General features: G+C 34.3%; 1 protein-coding gene across 2 annotated transcripts in view; it reads right to left on the bottom strand.

The window, feature by feature from the left end:
* Positions 1-15,690, bottom strand: part of GLIPR1L1 (GLI pathogenesis related 1 like 1) — a 34,720-nt gene extending 19,030 nt beyond the window's left edge. For both annotated transcript variants that reach the window (XM_008074684.1, XM_021707370.1), the window contains exons 1-2: positions 15,517-15,690; positions 1,359-1,604 (exon numbers count right to left, since the gene is read on the bottom strand). In XM_008074684.1, the coding sequence (XP_008072875.1) occupies positions 1,359-1,604; positions 15,517-15,690 (420 nt within the window). The remainder of the gene's footprint in view (positions 1-1,358; positions 1,605-15,516) is intronic.
* Positions 15,691-20,907: the final 5,217 nt, after the last annotated feature.

The following is a 20,907-nucleotide window of genomic DNA, read 5'->3' as shown; positions in this document are numbered from 1 at the left end:
AGGAATTTAGAGGGCACTGTACTGGTTAGGTGACAATTGCACAATGACACACTGAAAATTTGAAGAGGGTCTGCACCTCCTATACAGCAGAGTACTAATCAAAGTATGCATGTGAAGAAGCTTTAGTATTGGGAAAGAGCCACTTATAAGAAATAAAGGAACCAATACAAGGCTTACACAAAGCTAGGAATATGACCTATTCCCACTATCCAAAACTTCCTAAGTCTCAGGGCATTAGGGATAGTATGCAAGAATCTTGCCTCAGCAGTGAGAGGTAATTAGCTCTAGACTAAACACTGCTTTTATTCCACTTTAAAATATTAACATATTATTCCATTTAAAAATATTAACATATTTTAAAAGCAGGAATCAAAAAGATCAAATAAATTCCAGGTAACTTAGCTGTATCTCTAGAAGATAGCTCAAGAATATTTGTAGGTATACAAATAAGTCCATCACTTAACAAAGCAAAATTTACAATGTTGAGAATATAATAATATTTATCCAACATGATAAAAGTCAGGAACATTTGAATCATAACAAAGAAAAATAAATCCACTGAAAGTAACACTGAGCTAACATAGATACTAGAGCTAGCAGGGAAAACATTAAAATAATTTTTATAACCTTATCCCATATGCCTAAAAAAGCTAGATAAAAGATTAAACATACTATATATTCATTGATGATCTCAAAACTTTAAGGTATAAGATTGAAAAGAAAAATGAAAGTAACAGTAGATTAAATATCACAGAAGAAAAATCAGTAAATTGAAAAATATAGTTTAAAATTATTTTAGATGAATCACAGAGAGGAAAAAATTTTTTAAAAGAGACAAGAACATCAACGAACTGTGGGACTTCAAGTGGCCTTCTAGACAGGGAACTGGACTCAGGGAAGAGAAGAAAGAGAGAGAAATATTTCAAGAAACAACAGCTAAGATTTTTCCAAATTTGATTCAAACTATAGACATATAGCTGCAAAAATCTCAGTGAACTGCAGCACAAGAAGCATGAAGAAAACTATGGTACATTATTATTATATTGATTAAGAACTATAAGGAAAAAAATTAAAGGCAGATAAAAGAAAAAACACATTACATTCAGAGGACTAAATAAGAGAATTTCAGTAGATTTCTTGTTGGAGGCAATGCAAGTAAGATGATGATGGAGCAAGATTTTTAAAGTTCAGAAGAATTAAACACTAACTTCATAAAATTCTATTTCCAGTAAAAATAGCTCTCAAAGTTGAATTTTCTAGAAACTCAAAATAAACTCAGAAGAAAGTACTAAAAAGTTTTTTCTTGCAATTAGAATGTGCACAAATAAGAGTTAATCAATAAGATGTCAAATATTTACCTGTGTGTAATGGCCACAATCTTTGGAACATGATAGACTGTCAAAATCATAAAATTCAGTTTCATTATACCAAGAAGCAACAGCAAGTTCTGGTGTTAATGCTTCTTTGTCACTTAACCAGATATTTTCTCCAACATACTCGAAATCTTCATGACATGCATATGATTTAGTTAAACAGCTGTTGTGTTGGAACTTGCAGTTGTTTGCCCATGCTTTAGCCATCTTCGCTAAACCACTATCCCAACTCTGAAAGATAAAAATAATTTAAATTGAATTGTGCACGTTTATTCACATTGAAATCATTCTAATATTTGCAATCAACTACATTTTGTTTAAATTTATTTCAATAAAATAAAATACAGCTTTTCTTTGGTATTATGTCCATAGTCTTTTTTTTTTTTTTTACTTCTTCAGAAACACTTACTAAATACTCTATGACAGTTTATTATTATATTACCAGTACTTAGCAGATGACCTGGTACATTAGAGACACTCAACACATAAATCTGAATGTAATTTAAATAAGTCAGGTTTCAAAGTCTAATAATTCAGAAGATCATGCAAATTTATTATGATTAAAGAATGAGTACTCATTTATAATTAAAAAGGGAAAAAACTAGAAATAGAAAATAAATGTCCTTAATTTGATCAAGAGTATCTACAAAAAACAAATAAACAAACAAAAAGTCTTTATACATCATGGTGAAATAGTAAAAGCCTTCCCTCATAATTGGGAATGAAATAAGATGTCTGCTCTCATTGTTTGTATTCAACATTGTACAAGAGGTTAGGTAATATAATAAAATACATGAATGATAAATATATGAGACAAAAAGATAGAAAAAGTATAAGGATTGGAATCTATCATTATTTATACATTACATGATTGGATACATAATAAATTCAAATGAATATATAAACAAAAATATAAGAAATAGGTGAAATTATTAAAGTTGCCAGATACAAGGTAAATAAAACCAATTGCTTTTCTATATATACTCTACAAATGAATAGCTTCAGAATATCAATTATTTATTAATAAATTGAATAAATGATATACAAGCTCTCTGTAGTGAAACATACAAAACATCGTGAAAGAAATTTTTTTTTTTTTTGAGTTGGAGTCTCACTCTGTCGCCCAGACTGGAGTGCAGTGGCTGCTCCCGGCCACCGCAGCCTCCACCTGCTGGGCTCCGGCGATCCTTCCGCCTCAGCCTTCCAAGTAGCCGGAATTACAGGCATGCGCTACCACGCCTGGCTGATTTTTTGATTTATTGTAGAGATGAGATCTCGCTGCCCAGGCGGGTCTCGAACCCGCGGGCTCAGGCAATCCACTAACCTCAGCCTCCCAAGGGCGCAGGATTACAGGCTGAGCCACCGAGCCCGGCTGAAAGAAATTTTTAAAAACTTAAATAAATGGAAAAATATTAAAATGTTCATGGATCAGAATATTGCAAAGAATATTGGTCTTGATATTTATTTCTAATAAAAATCCTAGTAGCCTTTTTTGGTGGAAATTGATCATAACATTTACATGGAAATACAAGAACCAAAAAAATGTAAGACAATCTTTTAAATACAGAGCAAAACTGGAAATTGTCTCTACCAGATATCAAGATTTATCACAAAGCTACATTAAGATATTGTGGTATTGTCACAAGGGTAGATAAATAACCTAATGAAACAGAATACAGCCCAGAAACAATTTATGACCAAAGTAACTGTCTTAATGTAGTTTTAATTGCCAAGATGATTTTAAAATGTTTTTATTTTGACATAATTATAAATGCACATGAAATTACAAAAATAGTACACAGAGGTCCTGTGTAAACTTTACCTGGTTTCCCCAGTGGTAATGTATTCTGTAACTATACTATAATATCAAAATCAAGAAACTGACCCTGCTACAATCCACAGGCCATTTTAAGCGTTCAACAGTTTTATGTGCTTTCATGTGTGTGTGTGTGTAGTTTTATGCAATTCTATCACTTGTATAAATTGAGGTAATCATTCCCATAATCAACATAGTCAACTGTTCCATCATTTTGCAAGGATCCTTCATGCTAACTCTTTTAAGTCACACTCACTCATTACCCCATCCATCCCTAACTAATGTGTTCTCTAGTACTATAATTCTGTTATGTCAGGAATTTTATGTAAATAGAATTTTACAGTATGCAATCACTTTGAGATTGACTTTTATTCGACTCAGCATAATGCCTTTTAGGTTCATCCACATTGTTCCATGTGTTGATAGTTTGTTCCTTTTTATCGCCAAGTAGTATTACACAGTGTGGGTGCACCACAGTTTAACTTTCATCTATTGATGGAAATTTGAATGTTTATAAGTTTGGGCTATTGCAAATAAAGATGCTATGAATATTTGTGTGTAGCAAAACGTTTTTCTAGAAAAAAGCAAGAAGTAAAGTGCCCACTAGTGCAATTGCTGGGTCATATGGTAAGTGTATATTCGGTTTTTTCCCTTTCTTTCTTTTTTTTTTGAGAACTTGGCAAGCTATTTTCTAGAGTGGATGTACCATTTTGCATTCCTACCCGAAAAGATCCATTTTCTCCACATCCTTACTGGTATTTGGTATTGTCACTATTTTTTATTCTAGCTTTTCTAATTGGTGCTTAGTGATAACTCGTTGAGGTTTTAACTTGCATTTCCCTAATGACTAATGAACATAATTTTAGGTGCTTATTTTCCTATATATATTCCTGTGGTAAAATATCTGTAAGTCTTTTGTTCATTTTATAATTGATTTTTTTTTTTTTTTACTTTCAAGTTTTGAAAGTTCTTTATATATTCTGGCAAGAATTCTTTCTCAGACATACGATTTGCATATATTTTCTTCCAGACTGTAGCTTTTCCTCTCATCTTCTTAACAGGGTATTTTAAGAGTAGAGGTTTTTAATTTTGGTGAGGTCCAACTTTTTGGCTTTTTCTTTTATAACTCTTGGTTTTAGTGTCATGTCGAATTGAATTAGTCATAATAGGAAGTTTTATCTAGCTCTATGTCCTGAGGATATTCTTCTGCTTTTCTACTAAAAGTTTTATAGTTTTATGATTTGCATTTAAATCTTAATTCATTTTGTGTTAATTTTTTCCATAAGGTGTAAAGTTTAAGTCAAAGTTCTTTTTGTTCTTATAGCTGTCAGATGGTGTTTCAGCACAATTTCTAGAATAAACGATTCTTTCTTCCACTCAAACTACTTTGCATCTTTGCCAAAAATCAGTTGTGCAATTTGTATGGTATATTTTTGGGTTCTCTACTCTGTTTCACCAATCTGTGTATCTGCCAATATCACATCTTGATTACTACAGCTACATAGAAATTCTTAAAGTCAGATAGAATGATTCCTCAAACCTTATTCTGCTTCTGATGACATCATCTCATAGGGAAAAGTGAGGGTGCCTTTTGCCACCACTGAGGATGAAAATTTAAGTTTCACACTTGGCCTTTGCTGACTCCACAGGAGTGAGAGGGATGCATCATTACCATAGAATGAGGGTGGAAGTTCTCACTTCTAGACACCATGAGGGGCTAGGGTAGTAAAAGTCCAGGCTCTATGCTTGGTCAAGTGGTAGTAAAGGTCCAGGCTCTATGCTTGGTCAAGTGGTAGTAAACATCCAGGCTCTATGCTTGGCTTCCTCTGACATCACTCTGGATGGGAGGGAAGGTGGCACCTATGTCATTGCTGCCTGATGAGGGTTGGAAGTCACCTCACTTAGTCTCCTTTGACATGACACTGGCTGGGGAGGAGGTGGGAGATGTGCCTTGGTAGTGTTAGGCTGGAATGGAGGTTTAGGCTTTCCACTTGATCTTTGCTGAAAAGAATAGAAACTTTTTTTTCCATGTTGTTTGTCTAGAGTAGAGTGGTTATTGTATCTGCCTTACTATCTGTCTTTTTCCTGATTCCTTGGCAAGAAAGAGTAGACCTTTTTTGAAGTTTTATTTTCTGCATCCATTGGCATTTTGGAATTTCAGACTTCTTTAGTGCTGGGTCAGGGATATACAAGAGTCAAAAAGGAAATCCAGGGAGATTACCTTGTGTTATTTCTTGAGTCATGGAGTCTCTAATTGGTTTTCTTTCTTCTCTCTGACTTTAAGAGTTTTCTTATATTTGCTTAATAAAAAATATTCAAAGTTTTTAGCTGACTTCGTGGGAGGAATAGGTCAAATGGATTTACTCTATTCTGCTGGGGAAATTATTTTTTTAAGTTTTTCTGTTCATTGTACATTTCTGCTCACTGTAAAAATTGTATTTTTAAATGCTTTACTCATCTAAATTTTCTGTTCATTTAAAGTTTTTCTGCTCATTCTGCTCCCATTCCTATCACCACACTCCAGCAAAGGCATTCCCAACAGGCAGATAGACTCCCTGTAGTTCCTTGCCTTGATAATTTTGGCATTGAAGAAAGCTTAAGTACTGAAAACTAAAGTCTACTTCTAGTAACAGAATCACAGTCTTGAGCATAAGTCAAGATTTCAGAGAAGATAGGCACATGGTGGACTAGGAAGGTAGGACATCTGACATAAGCCCTAGCAGCCCTCACCAAGATTTCTGTGTCTTAGGACTAGTATGGAATAAGTAACATTTCCAAACCTAGAGGGACAGTGTCACTGGCCTTAGTGGTGACTAGCTTGCAAAAATAATGATTTTAACTTGATTCATAAAGGTACTACCCTTATGTTTTGGAATAAAAACTCCAGGCTTTTTTTGTATAACACTAAAGAAAAGCAAGTTCCCAAAATGTTGAAGATCACATTTTTTTAGCCTCCTTGTCCTTGTGAAGTCTAAAAATTAGATTGAAATTGATTTAATGAAAATAAATGCCATCTTATGTTCATTTTGAGATTGTAGATTTAAAATTATATTACCAACTAATTACATTGGTTAATTTTCTTAATTCTTTTTTGAAATTTTGTCATTATTTTTTATTTTAATAGCTTCATGGGTGTCAGTAATTTTTGGTTACACAAATGAATTGTATAGTGGAGAAGAAGTTCCTTTTGACATTTTAATAACTCATTTTACTTCAAACTAAAAAAAAGTTATATTCAAAAAGTTTGTTTGCAGTCGTTAAGAAAGCCCTTAGCAGCTCCCAGGATTATTCATAATGAACTCTCCTGAATAATGAATAGACTGATGCATTCTCTTATGCTAAAATGGAACATATTTGAAACAGGTGAAATACCACAAAGACAGAATCTTCATTTTTATCATAGTTACTATAAAGCAGGTACATTTCTAGAACCAAACAAATAGGAAAACAATGACAGCAAACACATATTTTTAAACCAGATCTTTTTAAAGACAATATATTCCTAACTATATAACTTTTATGCAATTTTTTTCTTTCTCCAAGATAGCTTAGATTAGCTATAGACTCCAGAAAACTTGACCTTCGTTTGAGCCTGAAAGATACCTAGTGTTTTGCTTGAGTCATTGGGAGATTGCTTTAAAAGGATAAAGAAACTAACTTAAATTCAATATATATTTAAAAATTAAAAATTAATTAAACATAGTTTAAATGTAGAATAGCTTGTGTCAAGTCATCTCCTATCCAAAGTACAATATAAAAATTATATTATTCTAATTAAGACTTAGTCATAATATCCAAATGGTAAACTCAATAACCTTGAGAGAGCAGAATTATCTAGGGACGAAGGAATTATATGCATTCCAATTATGTATTTCAAGTCAGTTCAAACACACACAGCTGTACAAATTATAATTATCTAGAGGTATATTTAACTAAAAGCATTTATTTATGTTTTAAAATTCTCAAGGACATATTTAAAGCTCATATTTTTCCAGTTGAATAAATAAAATTTTTTTTAAGAAACATATTTTAAAGACCCCTTAGATGTGGCAATACTTTCACCTAAAACTTAATTAAGTATCTAGTCCTAGCATAAAAAAAAGCAATATTCTGCTTCAACTTATAAGTAGTCAAATATGGCATACCTACAGTAATAAACTTTGTAAAGCTCAATCGCTTGTTCTATGCTTAGCCTAAACTCCAGTACACTATAGAAGCATTTTTAAACAAAAGCCCTTATTTTATTAACTAAATCTATATAACTGAAGTTCCTCTACATTAGGAGAAAGAAGAAAGCCTACTAGGAAATTCTTTAGGATGTAAACTAAAAATGAAGATTAAATGTAACAGTTTCATCTGATGGAGAGTTACCATACTGTCTTAAGTTCCCACACTATCTTTTAAGAGTGTGCTCATATAATCATGATACTTCTGCTTGTGCTTCAGCAAAAAACATATTGTGCATTTTATATATTGAGAGGGAGGATGCTGAGTCATGTCAGTATACTGCTAGAGAATTTATACTACACATGGATGGCAAAAAGAATGATGTTGAACAATAAAAATAGCATAATAGTCCATCTTTAAAAATTTCTGAAAGTACTATAAGAAATAATGAAAGTAAAAATACTTTAAAAAGCTTTATTGTGATATAATTGACAAGGAACTGCACATATATATATATTATATATATATTTTTGGTGAGTTTGGACATGTGCAAACACCTGTGATAACATCACTACAATTAAGGTAATAAACATATCCAGCACCTTCTAGAGTTTCTTTGTGTCTCTTTGGTTTTTGTTTGTTTGTATGTTTGTTTTTGTGGTAGAACACATAACAAGAGATCTACCTTCTTCATAAATTTTGGAGTGTGCAAAACTGTATTGTTAACTTCAGGTACTATGTTGTACAGCAGATCTTTAGAACTTCTTCATCGAGGATAACTAAAACTTTATACCCTTTGAATAACAACTTCCCAATTTTCCCTTTTACACTGACAACCACTATTGTATTCTCTGCTTCTGTGAGTTTGAATATTTTAGATACTTCATATTAGTGGAATCAAGCATTATTTGTCCTTCTGTGATATCTTATCTCATTTAGCACAATATTCTTAGGTTCATAAATGTTGTTGCAACGGTAGAATTTCTTTCTTTTAAAGGCTGAATAATATTCCATTCTATACACTACATTTTCTTTACTTGTCTGTTGGTGGACACATGGGTTGATTGCAAATTTTGGTTTTTGTGAATAGTGCTATAATAAACATGGGGATGTAGATATCTCTTTGAGATCTTGATTTCTTTTTTTTATTAATCAATATTTTTTATTATGGTTTTATGGGGTACAGTTAAGGGTTAGGTGTACAATTACGTTTCATTCAGGCACCCTGCTGATAAGAGGTGTTTTCCCATCCCCAGACAGATATTTGCTACTGTTAATCCCATCCCCCTCCCCCCTCACAGTTTCCCAGTACCGTCAGTCATTTTCTTATAGTATTACATTGGATGTTCAAGGTCCATTATATGAGTGAGAACATGTGATACTCGAATCTTTGTTTCTGTGAGAGGTCACTCAGTATTATAGACTCTAGTTCCATCCAGGTTGCTGTGAAATTCATGATTTTGTACTTTTTTATGGCTGCGTAGTATTCCATCATGTCCCAGAAGTGGAATGTTGTATCTATGATAGGTCTATTTTTAATTTTTTGAAGAATCTCCATCATGTTTTCCATATCCACTATACCATTTGACACCCCCACCAACAGTTTATGAGGGTTATAATGTTATCACAACCTTGCCAACAGTTATCTTAAATTTGTTTATGTTATTGTTAGTTACCACCAACATAACACACATTTGCAAATAAGAACAACACTCTGAACCCAAGAGAATCTGTCAAAAACTTCCTTACACTAATAAAAGACTTTGGCAAAGTTTCAGGGTACAAAATAAATGTGCAAAAGTGAGTCACATTCCTATCACCAACAATAAACAAGCAGAAACCCAAATAAAAAGCATAATCACATTCACAATAGCCACACAAAAAAATGAAATAATTGGCATCTTCTTAACCAAAGAAGTCAAAGTCCTTTACAGTGAAAACTATAATGCACTGCTCAAAGAAATCAAAGATGAAACAAATATATGGAAAAATATTCCATGCTCATAGATTGGAAGAATCAATATTGTTAAGATGTCCATGCTACCCAAGGCAATCTACAGATTTAATGCGATACCCATTAAATTACCACCATCATTCTTCTCAGATCTGAAAAAAACAATATAGGAATTCATATGGAAATATAAATGACCATAAATAGCTAAAACAATCCTCAGTAAAAAAACAAACAGATAAAATAACAAAACAAAACAAAAAACAGAAGGATGCATCATATATCCAGACTTTAAGCTTTATTATAAAATTACAATAATCAAAACAGCCTGGTGTTGGTACAAGAACTGGTATATAGATCAATGGAACAGGATTGCGATTTCAGAAGCAAAACCTCAATTTCTCAACCAACTCATCTTTAATAAACTTCCGCCACCAACCACTGGGGAGAGGAGAACCTATTCAGTAAATGGTGCTGGGAAAACTGGCTGATCATATGCAGAAGATTGAAACAGGACCCCTAACCTATTCCCATACACAAAAATTAACTCTAAATGGATCAGAGACCTAAACATAAAACCTCAAACTGTAAGAATCTTGGAAAACGCAGGAGACACCCTTATGGAAATTGGAACTGACAACCAATTCCTGATCAAAACTCCAAGTGCCCATGCCACAAGAGATAAAATAGACAAGTGGGACCTTATCAAACCGAAAGCTTCTGCAAAGTCAAAGAAAATATCAAGAGATCAGGGAGACAGCTGACAGACTGGGAAAAAATATTTGCCACTGTATATCTGACAACGGCCTAACATCTACGATCTACAAGGAACTCAAATGTGCTGAAAAGAAAAAAAGAAAAACAGTCCCACTGCAAAGTGGGCAAAAGATATGAATAGGGACTTCTCAAAAGAAGATATGCGAGCAGTCAGCAGATACATGAAAAAATGCTCAGCCTCACTAGTCATCAAAGAAACACAAATTAAAACCACACTGAGATACCACCTAATTCCAGTTAGGATGGACATCATCAGTAACAAAAAACAGATGCTGGAGAGGATGTGGGGAAAAGGGAACACTTCTACACTTTGGTGGGAGTGTAAACTAGTACAGCCTCTGGAAAACAGTGTGGTGATTCCTAAAAGATCTAAAAATCAACCTCCCATATGACCCCGGAAATCCCCCAACTGGAAATATATCCAGGGGAACTAAAATCAGTCTATGAAAAAGATACCTGCACATGCATGTGTACTGCAGCATTATTTACAATAGCAAAATCATGGAACCAACCATGCTGTCCACCAAAACAGGATTGGATTAAAAAAAAAAAATGTGGTGCACATACACGATGGAATATTATGCAGCCATAAAGACGGACAAAATTACAAACTTCACGGCCACTTGGAAGGACTTAGAGGCTATAATACTGAGTGATCTATCACAGAAACAAAAAAATCGAGTATCACATGTTCATAAGTGGACCTTGAACAACTATAGGAAAGGGATTGGCAGTAGTGGGAAAATGCCAGGGGAAGGGGAATGTTCCTTATGATGGGGCACACCTCATCAACAAGGGTACCTGCATAAGGAACATTTGTATATCTAAACCTGAATTGTATCCCACATATTAAAAATAAAAACATTTAAAAAAAGCAACACAATATATGTCATGTTAATTCAACAAAAATTAAGAATAAGAAGTAAAATAATGCTAAATCTCTTAATTTAAAAAGACAAGATTATTAGTGGGTACTCTTTTCTTCTTCATATTGGTAAAGAAGTTATCTAGTGAGTGAACTTGAAAGTTCTTGTTATATTTCCTATTAATGAGCTAGCTGGGATTGGGGGCTCCATCTTCTCCCAATAAGAGAGATTGAATCCTAACTCACCTTCTCCACAACCTGTGTAAGAAATTAAACTTTGCCACTGAGATCTCAGTTTTGGTTTTTGTTTTTTAATATCACAGCCTAGCCTAGCCTCTTATAAAACTTAATCCTAGGAGTAGAATGCAGCCATGATGAAAATCTAGACTCATATCACCCTGAGACCTAGGAAGAAAGGATTTGTGCTCTGGTCCTAGACTTTATAGTCCATCACGTATTACATACACACACACACACACACACACACACACACACACACACACACACACACACACAAAATGTATTATAATACAAAAGATCCTAATTCTAACTGTAGCACTGGTACAGTCTGACTCACAACACTACATGTATGTCGCTTGATCACATCTTTATATACAAAAGTGTCTGCATCTGAATGACAAATAGGTTTGTGAATATTATTGCTGATGATATTGGAGACAGACACTGTTTGAGTCCAATGAGGATTTTAAATATAGAAGCCCTTAGGCATAAAAGCATAAAAAGTATTTTTTCATAAAGCAGAAGATTCTTTTATAATAGGATATTGTTTTTGCCAGTACTACTGAGGATCCATTTCTTTACTTTTCTTCATGTTCCCCTTTGAGGGACATTTTGCCATTGTAACAATTTTTGGCCACTAGATGGACATGCACATGAGAATGGTGAATAATTTTATATTTATAAAAATGTAAGACAGTTAAAGATATTTAAGGTATGAAAATGATATCAATATATTATAACTTTGCTTTTTAATTTTAATGGATAGTTTCAGTTATTCTTTCTTTCTTTATTATTTATATATTTTTTTGAGTCAGAATTCACTCTGTTGCCCAGGCTGGAGTGCAGTGACACGATCATGGTTCACTGCAGCCTTGACCTTCCGGGCTTAATGATACTTCTGCTTCAGCCTCCCAAGTAGCTGGGACTACAGCACGTGTCACCATGCCTGGCTAATTTTTTTACTTTTTATCTTTTATTTTGTAGTGATCAGTTTTGCTACATTGCTGAGGCTGTTCTCGAATTCCTAGGCTCAAGTAATCCTCCCATCTCAGTCTCCCAAAGTACTGCGATTACAGGGGTGAGCCACCATACCTGCCAAGACTCATAAACAAATTTTAAAAATGTCCCCTTTTTCAAATTACTGAAGGAATTTATGTTAGATTGGTATTGCTTTTTCCTTTGAATTCACGAGTGTAGCCATCTGATCCTAAATGTTCTGTGTAAGAATATTTTAAATTTCACATTGAATTTATGCAACTGGTATAAGAATATACAGATTAATGAAGGGACAGAATTTTTGCACTCATAAATTGGTTAAGTATTCCTATTAAAAAGTTTATTTTGGGTTAAAAAATCTGTCTCTAACCCAGGATTCTTTCATTTGTACAAGACAAAAGATATAAGAGTTAAAAAAAATAGGAATAATAAATCAAAGAAATAAAAACAGGAAGCAACATTGTATTAGACAAATTTCAAGCATTTAATATGTTATTTTATACTTACAAAATATCTAGTAGAGAATGTAACATTTATGAGATATTATATGATAAATAACATGGCAGTCATATATAAAATAAAAATTTCAATCTTGATTTAGACAGTAGAGTCGCTGATGTAAACATATGTAAAAATGATTATACATTAAAACTAGCATTTGTTAGTCATCTTTCACTAAACAATAAATTAAAAATATTGTTAATTTTATAAAATTTTGTTTTTCGTAAAATTTGTCCGTTTATTTTCTCTATGTTGTTAAGTTTACTGGCATAAGAGTGTTCAAAATGTCCTCTATTTAATGTTTGAAGTGTTTTTGGTGATTTTTTTTTTTCCATTCTTAAAATTGATTTTTGGGTTGTCTCTCCGTTCATTGACTTTTTCTTCTTTGGTTAGTGGTGTGACAATTTTATTATATAAATTTATAATTTTTAAAACAACTTTTGACATTATCAGTTTTTAATCCCTGTACCTCTATTTCTATTATATTAAATTCTGTTCATTTTTATGTTTTTTCATTTGCTTTTTTTGTGTTTAATTTACATTTATTTCCAAGCTCCTAAACTGAAACTCTAGATCTTGATTGCTAACTTTTGTTTTTTACTAAAATATTCGTTTAAAGCTATACATACTCTTCTTAGCACTGCTTTTGCTACATGATCCACAACTTTTGATGCATCTCACAAATGAAAATTTTCATGAACATTCAAATATAAAATACAGAAATATCTGTTATTTCTTCTTTGGTTATTACGATATGTATTGCTTAATTTTACATTTTGGGATATTTTGCACACCTTATTTCTAGCTGTATTCTAGTTTTTCCAGAAAAATCTAGATAAAATTTCAATCATTTGAAATGAATTGAGACTTGTTTTAGGGTTCATCATATGATTTAAATTGATGAGTGTCCCATGTACACTTGAGAAGAAAGTGTATTTTGCACTGTGGGATAAACTGTTTAATGCCATTAGTACAGTTATTTGATGCTGTTCAAATCTTTTTTTCCCCCTTATTTTTACCTACTTGTTCTTTTATTCATCCAGATCAAAATCTATCTGTCTTGTCTCTTTTTCCTTTTGCCAATTTTTGTATATTAAAATATGTTATTACATTTATTTGCATTAAAGATTGTTGTGCCTTTTGTTGATATGGCCCTTTTATTATTCTCAAATGTCCCCCTTTCCTTCTGATAATACTTTTTCTTAAAATTGACTTTGTCAGATACAAATACTCTACCTTAACTGTCTTTAAAGTTTGCATGATATATTTTCCCATTTTTACACTGATCCTGTGACGTGTAAATTAAAATCATTCATCCAATCTTATAATTTATACTTTTAACTGGAGTGTGTAGCCATTCGCATTTAATATAATTCATATAGTTACTTTTTTTTACCATTTGCTATTTTCTGATTTGTCTCTCTATTGTTTGTTCCTTTCTTCCTGAATTTCGTCCACAAATTAATCAATAACTTTTAGTATTTTACTTATTGGATTTTTAGCTCTACCTCTTTGTATTTTTTAGTGGTTACTTTAGATATTAAAGTCTGCATGCTTAACTTCTCATAGTACACCTAGAAATATTGTTATAACTCTTAACAATGTTAGGAACTTTTAATAGAATAATTCTATAAACACCTCACTCCATTCTTTGTGCTTTGGCTGTAAAGTATTTTGCTTCTACATCATTATAAGATCCACAATACATTATTTTTACATTTGCTTTAAGTAGTAAATTCTATAAAAGAAATAGGAAGTAAATTTATTATATTTAACCCCACAATTACAATGATATTTTTTCAGAAAACATAGCCAATATCACTACTAACATTAGCATTTCTGAATTCAGTTTAACATTTATTTCTACTTCATTCATGTCCGGGACTGCCCCAACTTGGAGATTAAGGTAAATATTACATAATAAAATAATTAAACAATTCTGCATTAAAGAGATCAGTTTTTTTATTTTTATATCCCAAACCTGTTTGAAACTCTCTATTCCTCAAAATATCATTTTCCCATACAGTAGAATAGTATATTTTGAATTTATTTTCCTGCTTGAGTTGTGACTTTATAATTGCTTCCACTTTATTTTCTGTTGAATAGAAAGGAAGGAAGTTGGGCTACATATGAGTTATACTATAGCTACATCTGCATACTACATAAAATTTTCTAGTACTATCAGCATTCATATTCATAATGATATCATACTGACAAACAAGAAAAAGTTATAATGCAAGAGAAATTTCCAATAATACAATTCATAGGAATTTGTTAAAAATTTGAAAATTCTATAGATTATTTTAATAATATAGTGTTCTTTATGCATATTCTTCAATATAATACTCTGCCTTCTTTTTATATGATGGCAGTCTACAAAAGACACAACCAGTTCGATGTCATGAAAATGATCATCTGATATTGTTCAAGTGCCTATTTCATTATTCACAATTTTGTGTGCTATTTCTTTTGTACCAAGTGTTTTGGTTGTGGAGATGGGAAGTATTAGCCAAAAAGTTAGGGAAAACAAGCAAATCTATGCGAAGTACATGCAACCTCAATGATGAAAACTTTCAAACACCACTTCTCCTTTCTTACTTTTCCGCCCCCAAAACAAATTCTAGGCAAAGAACAGCTTCAAGTTTTCCTTTTTCATCTACTGCCATCATTACTCTGGAGGGGACTGCCCAGTCAAGTTGTAATTTCTTTTTATTTTTGACCGCATGCATAAAGTTCCGACTGAATTAGGATAAGTAAATCCATGAAATTTACCACCCAGATACCTTGGATGAACCAGAGATTTAGGAGCCCAGCCCCATCTCTTTCTTACCATGTATTTCATGTTGGCCGCGGGGGGACTGACTTTGCCACGCCATTCGTTGTGGGCACTGACGCATTTGTCTATAAAGTACGGATCTGTGATGGATGGGACTAGGGAAGATTTACCGACTACCAGACACAGACCTAAGGTCCATAAACAACAAAATGTCTTCCTCAGAGCCATGGAAGGACGCGGAGGATGCCCTGGCAGCGCGGACCGGTAACGGCTCGGGAAACCCGCTTTCCTCAGCCCCGAGACCACGCTCTCCCCTGGCTCCATCCACCTGCACAGGCTCGAGCCCAGCACGGGGACAGACAGCAGGCTGGGTCCTCTTCGGCACGGAGCAGGGTTGCCCACGACAAGCCCTGGACTGCAGAGCAAAGCCCTGAGTCGCAGTTTAACCATCCAAACTGTTTCCTGCAGCTCCTATCAAGAATCACTGCCAAGCGCGCCTGGATTGTAATCCAGATTGCAACACGCAGGCAGCAAATGTTAGGTAAAAAGAATGGGATGCTGACAATAGGCTGGGCATGTGCAAAGCACAATATTAGTTTCATAGACTCAGATTCCGTGTATAGCTCTTTTATTGTTCTAAATAAACGGTAGCGTCCTATTGCCCTTATTCTCAGGGAGTGGAATTTTCATACTCGGTAACATATTATGATCCTAAATTATTACCTTATCAAACATTGAATAATTAATTTGCTTCTGTTTTCTCACCTGAAGAGACTGTCTAGAAAAATAAAATATTAGGTAGAAAAGTGTAGGGAAGCAGTTCTTCTTGATGAAAACCTTCCCTTTTTGATAGTTTGAAATAGTTTGAGAGTTTGACCTAGGACAAACATATGGACTTCGCAGCAACTTGGATGGCTTTAGAGCCTATCATACTCCGTGATCTATCACAGAAACAAAGAACAGAGTACCACATGTTCTCATTCATAAACCAAACTTGAACATTAACCATATAACACTATAAGAAAGGGACTGAGAGTAGCGGGATACTGCCGGGGTGGGGGTGGTGCCTAACATCAGTAAGGGTACCAGATCTCAAATCAGGTAAAACGGGATCAAAGGGCGGCCCAAATTTTACCTGTACGATGACCACTTGTATACCTAATCCTGAATTGTAGCCCACATCTTAAAAAAAAACAAAAAAAATCTGAAGATTAGATGGAAAAAAAAAAGAAAGAAAAAAAACCAGACCTACACTTTGGTGATTCGCAGACTCTTAGAACTGCTTTCTTTGGTATGCTAAAGAATAGACTGCGCTAGTAACAGTAGACTGCTTATTTTACCTACATTGCGATATAAATCACCTTCCCTTGGCTTACTGCCTTCAATCCCTTATGTCAGTTATATTGCTATTCAATAATAAACAATCATTTTCCCCATAATGTTGGGTGATTTTTTTTCTTTTAGTATTTCTGTTTCAAATAAATATCTTTATTTAATGATTTGAGGGTGTTTACAGTGCCATTTAAGTGGACACCTATTTCCATCTACTGAAGGTTCTGCCATAATCAGTTAACCTTGGTACTAAAATGTAAATAAAAGAAAACAAAATAAAACACTTTGATGAAACTGTTATCTTTGTTTAATAAAAAACAGAAAATTAGATTATCAAATGGAGAAAACTCATGGACCTTAATGAAAACTCTTCTGAACATTAGTGGTTATATTTCTTTCTGATCTAATACTGGTTAATAGAGAAATGCTGTATGTGCTATTTTAGTATCCCATCCACTGTTTAAACTGAGCTTCTGATAGCTCACAACTCAATATCTATAGATATGAAGACATAGACATATGTATGTATGTCTCTGTGTGTGTTTAGGCATTCAGATAGATACATCCATACAGATATAAACATACATATGTATATATACCTATATATCTCTATATATGGATATATAAATATAGAGATATGTAGGTAATAGACATCTCTATATATAAATACATGTGTGTGTGTGTATAGATATAGCTATATAGAGAAATACTCTCACTCCCCCCCACACACAGAAAGAGAGAGAAAGATTTCAAGGTATTGACTCACTGACTGTGGGGGCCACTATAAAAAATCTGAGGTCCTCGGTATGGCCTGCAAGGCATTATGTAATCTGACCATGGCTAACTCTTGCCCCTCTCCTGCATTCTCTCCTGCTCTCTCTGCTTCAGCCACATACATCAAATTGACAAGGATGCTCTCTATTTAGCTCCTTTGCACTTGATGTTTTTGTTTGTTTGTTTGGCTGCAACGCTTTTTGCAGAGGTCCCTTCAGTGAAGTCTTTCCATTGTGTCTATCCATTTAATCTGCTATATTTTTCTCCATTGCATTCATTGTTACCTGAATTTATGTTATTTACTTGTTTAACATCTGTCTCATCTATTAGATGTGCAACTTTCACCTCAACAGTGGCTTTGTTTTCTTCCCTGCTATATCTCTAGCACCTTGAACAGATACTGAAACATTAGACCCTCAATAAAAATGTATTGAATGAATAAATGAAGTAATGAGCACTCTTTAACTTTCTTGCAATGTTGTATATAATTGTAAGCTTCTTGAGAGCAAAAGCTATATCTTACTTGTCATTATGTATATGCATATATATATATGAGAGGCTCAATAGTTTTGACTTAATAATATAAAAGTCATTATTAAGTAGGCCTTTATGTTTTACTTTTCCTCACAGTACATATACTTGCAGATATAGTGTTCAGTGAATGTTTGTTGAATACATGAAAGACTGAATGAACAAATGAATGAAAATGTACAATCAAAGTTTTTCAGGTAGTAGGTATTCAGTGGATGTTTGTTGTATGCATTAATGAATGAACAGGAAAATGAAAATAAATGTAAAAATTGAGCTTCAAATGCAAACTACTTTGGAGCTGAAAAATAATATACAACATATATCTAATTTAGTTTCATTTGGTATATAGAGAAATTAATTGACTATAATAGCAACAGAAATTAATATAACAATTATTTAAAATTTGGTTAAAAGTGCAATATATATAGTCAACATATAATTCATGATTATTGTTCTTATAACAGATGTTTTAACAGAATTTATGAATTGTATAAATGTGTTTTTAAGACTATATTTAGGCAGCTGTATTCAGAAATACTGAAATAATTTACGTATGCAAAGTCTAAGCACCAGGAATGGACAAGGGCATATTATTTTCTTTAATATCTATTTGTAGAGTGACCAAAGTTAGTTGTGGCACCAGAATTTGTAAGGTTTTTAATAAGTTTTAAAAAGTTAAAGCTTAGTTTTCTTTTTCATTTTTATGGTCTTTTTTTCAGTTTACTTTTGCTTTTGTTTTCTATGTGGAAATTATGGGTAGATGAATTTTGTGAAGTATAGCAGAGAAACAGAGAGAGTAATTACATGATACCCATTGACTTCACTATTTTTATACTTTAAGAATTTATTTGTATTTTCACTTCCAAACTGGCTCTAATATGCACATTTCCCTACATATACTTTGGGAGGAACTAATTTTGAAAAGTTGCTACAGGTTAGAAAAATAGCATAATTATGTGGGAGGAGAACTAGATTAACCTTCCTAAAATTGTACTTCTGATTTGAATATCTGGGTCTTATAGGAAAGTTATAGCATATTAGAATGGAATGGATCCTTAGAAATATCTCAAACCAGTCCCTTCCCCTTATGGATGAGAAATTGATGCCCACATTGTGTACAGAGGAAATATAAAAAAAAAATTTTTAGAGTAAAGAGTTAAATGGAGGTTTTCTGAATGCTAAGTCTGTGTCCTAGTTTATTTTATTTTTAGAATAAGGTCTCACTCTGTCACCCAGGCTGGCATGCAATGGCACTATTCTAGCTTACTGCAGCCTCGAACTCCTGGCCTCAGGCGATCCTCTTGACTCAGCCTATTAGAGTGCTGGGATCACAGGAGTAAGCCATTACATCCTGTCCATTATATCATTTTAAATTGTAATTATTCATATAAACACACACACACACACACACACACACACATATATACACACATGCACACACACATACTGGGGGTGACAAAAAAATGTATACACATTTTAAGAGATGCTCACACCGTAATCAGAAGTGTCTGGACACTGCTGGTAACGTAACCACTATGAGCACCTTTGTGATTGCAGAAGTCAAACGTGACTTGTATTTATCTTACTGAGCATTACAATTTTAATAGTTTGTCCTTTCTTAAAATGTGCATATATTTTTTTGGCACTCTGTGTGTATATGAGATTATGTACATCATGATCTGTACGTATATTTGTGCACACATTTGGAGGAATATCTATTTCTATGTCTAATATCTATATATCTTTATATAATATATCGCAGTCTTTTTTGTTTGTTTAAATAAGTGCAAGCTCCTAGAGAAAAGATATTGCAGCATAAGCTTAAATTTTTTTCCCCTTGAAATATCCATCTGGGCGCTGGGCATGAATAGGCGCTCTAGGAAATATGTTAAATCGAATACAATTAGACGAGGAATTACACAAGTGCCGTGGATTCGGGCCGGGCTTTGTCTCTCTCTCTCTCTCTCTGGGCAGGGGAAGCGCAGGTGAGTGAGTCCGCTCCAAATCCGCGTCGGGATTTGGGGCCACCGCGGAGCCGGCTTCTCTGTGGCTCTGGCGGTAAGCTGCAAAAATTTCACCCTTTGGGCTTTCTGGTTAGTAAGTCTGCGAGCGCGGCGGGTTCTTGAAGCGGGGCTGGCCAGGCAGAGGACGCAGACTGGAGGGTGGCGGGGCGGGTGGTGGCTTGGAAAGAGCAAGGGACTTAGACCAACGGCCTTTTCTCCCCGCCCCCTCCCGCTGGAAGTGAGAGAGGCCCTGCCTGGAGGCGCCTGTTGCCAGGCAACCAGCAGACGCGGCCCTGGACTGTCCAGAGCCTTCGCGGAGCGTCCTGTCCTGCCTCTCCTGCCTGAGGCTTTCTGAATTCTTGGTGAAATCGCCCTAGTGAATACCTTTTCCAGCCCTCCTACTCTACCTGTTTGTGACTGAGCTCCTTAGGTCAAGTCAGGTTGGCAGTCCCTTGGGTCCCTCGCCTGTCCAGGAATATCAGATAGGCAGGAGGTGGTTCATTCCTTCTGGGCACACTGCGATTGCTCTGGTGTACAGTTTAATTTTGCGGGGAGTGATGTGGGGACAAAGAGGACTACTCTCTGCTTTGTTTGAAATTAGGAATGACCTCGGCCTCGGGTTTAATTCAGATACTTGGGTCTGTGATCTCCGGGGATGCAAGATAGACTTGATTCCCACCCATATGGAGTTTATCACAACTCTCTCTCTCTCCCTCTCTCCCCCACTTCCCCCCTCTGTCCCCTCTCTCTCCTCTCTCCTCTTTCTCTCCTTTCTCTACCCCTCTCTCTCTACCCTTCTCTCTCT

The sequence above is a fragment of the Carlito syrichta genome, unplaced genomic scaffold, assembly GCF_000164805.1.
Source record: "Carlito syrichta isolate Samal-C Ts95f unplaced genomic scaffold, Tarsius_syrichta-2.0.1 Scaffold316858, whole genome shotgun sequence".
In the NCBI taxonomy this organism is placed as follows: domain Eukaryota; kingdom Metazoa; phylum Chordata; class Mammalia; order Primates; family Tarsiidae; genus Carlito; species Carlito syrichta.
Note: the sequence above shows the minus strand (reverse complement) of the source record. Positions and strands in the feature narration are given on the sequence as shown.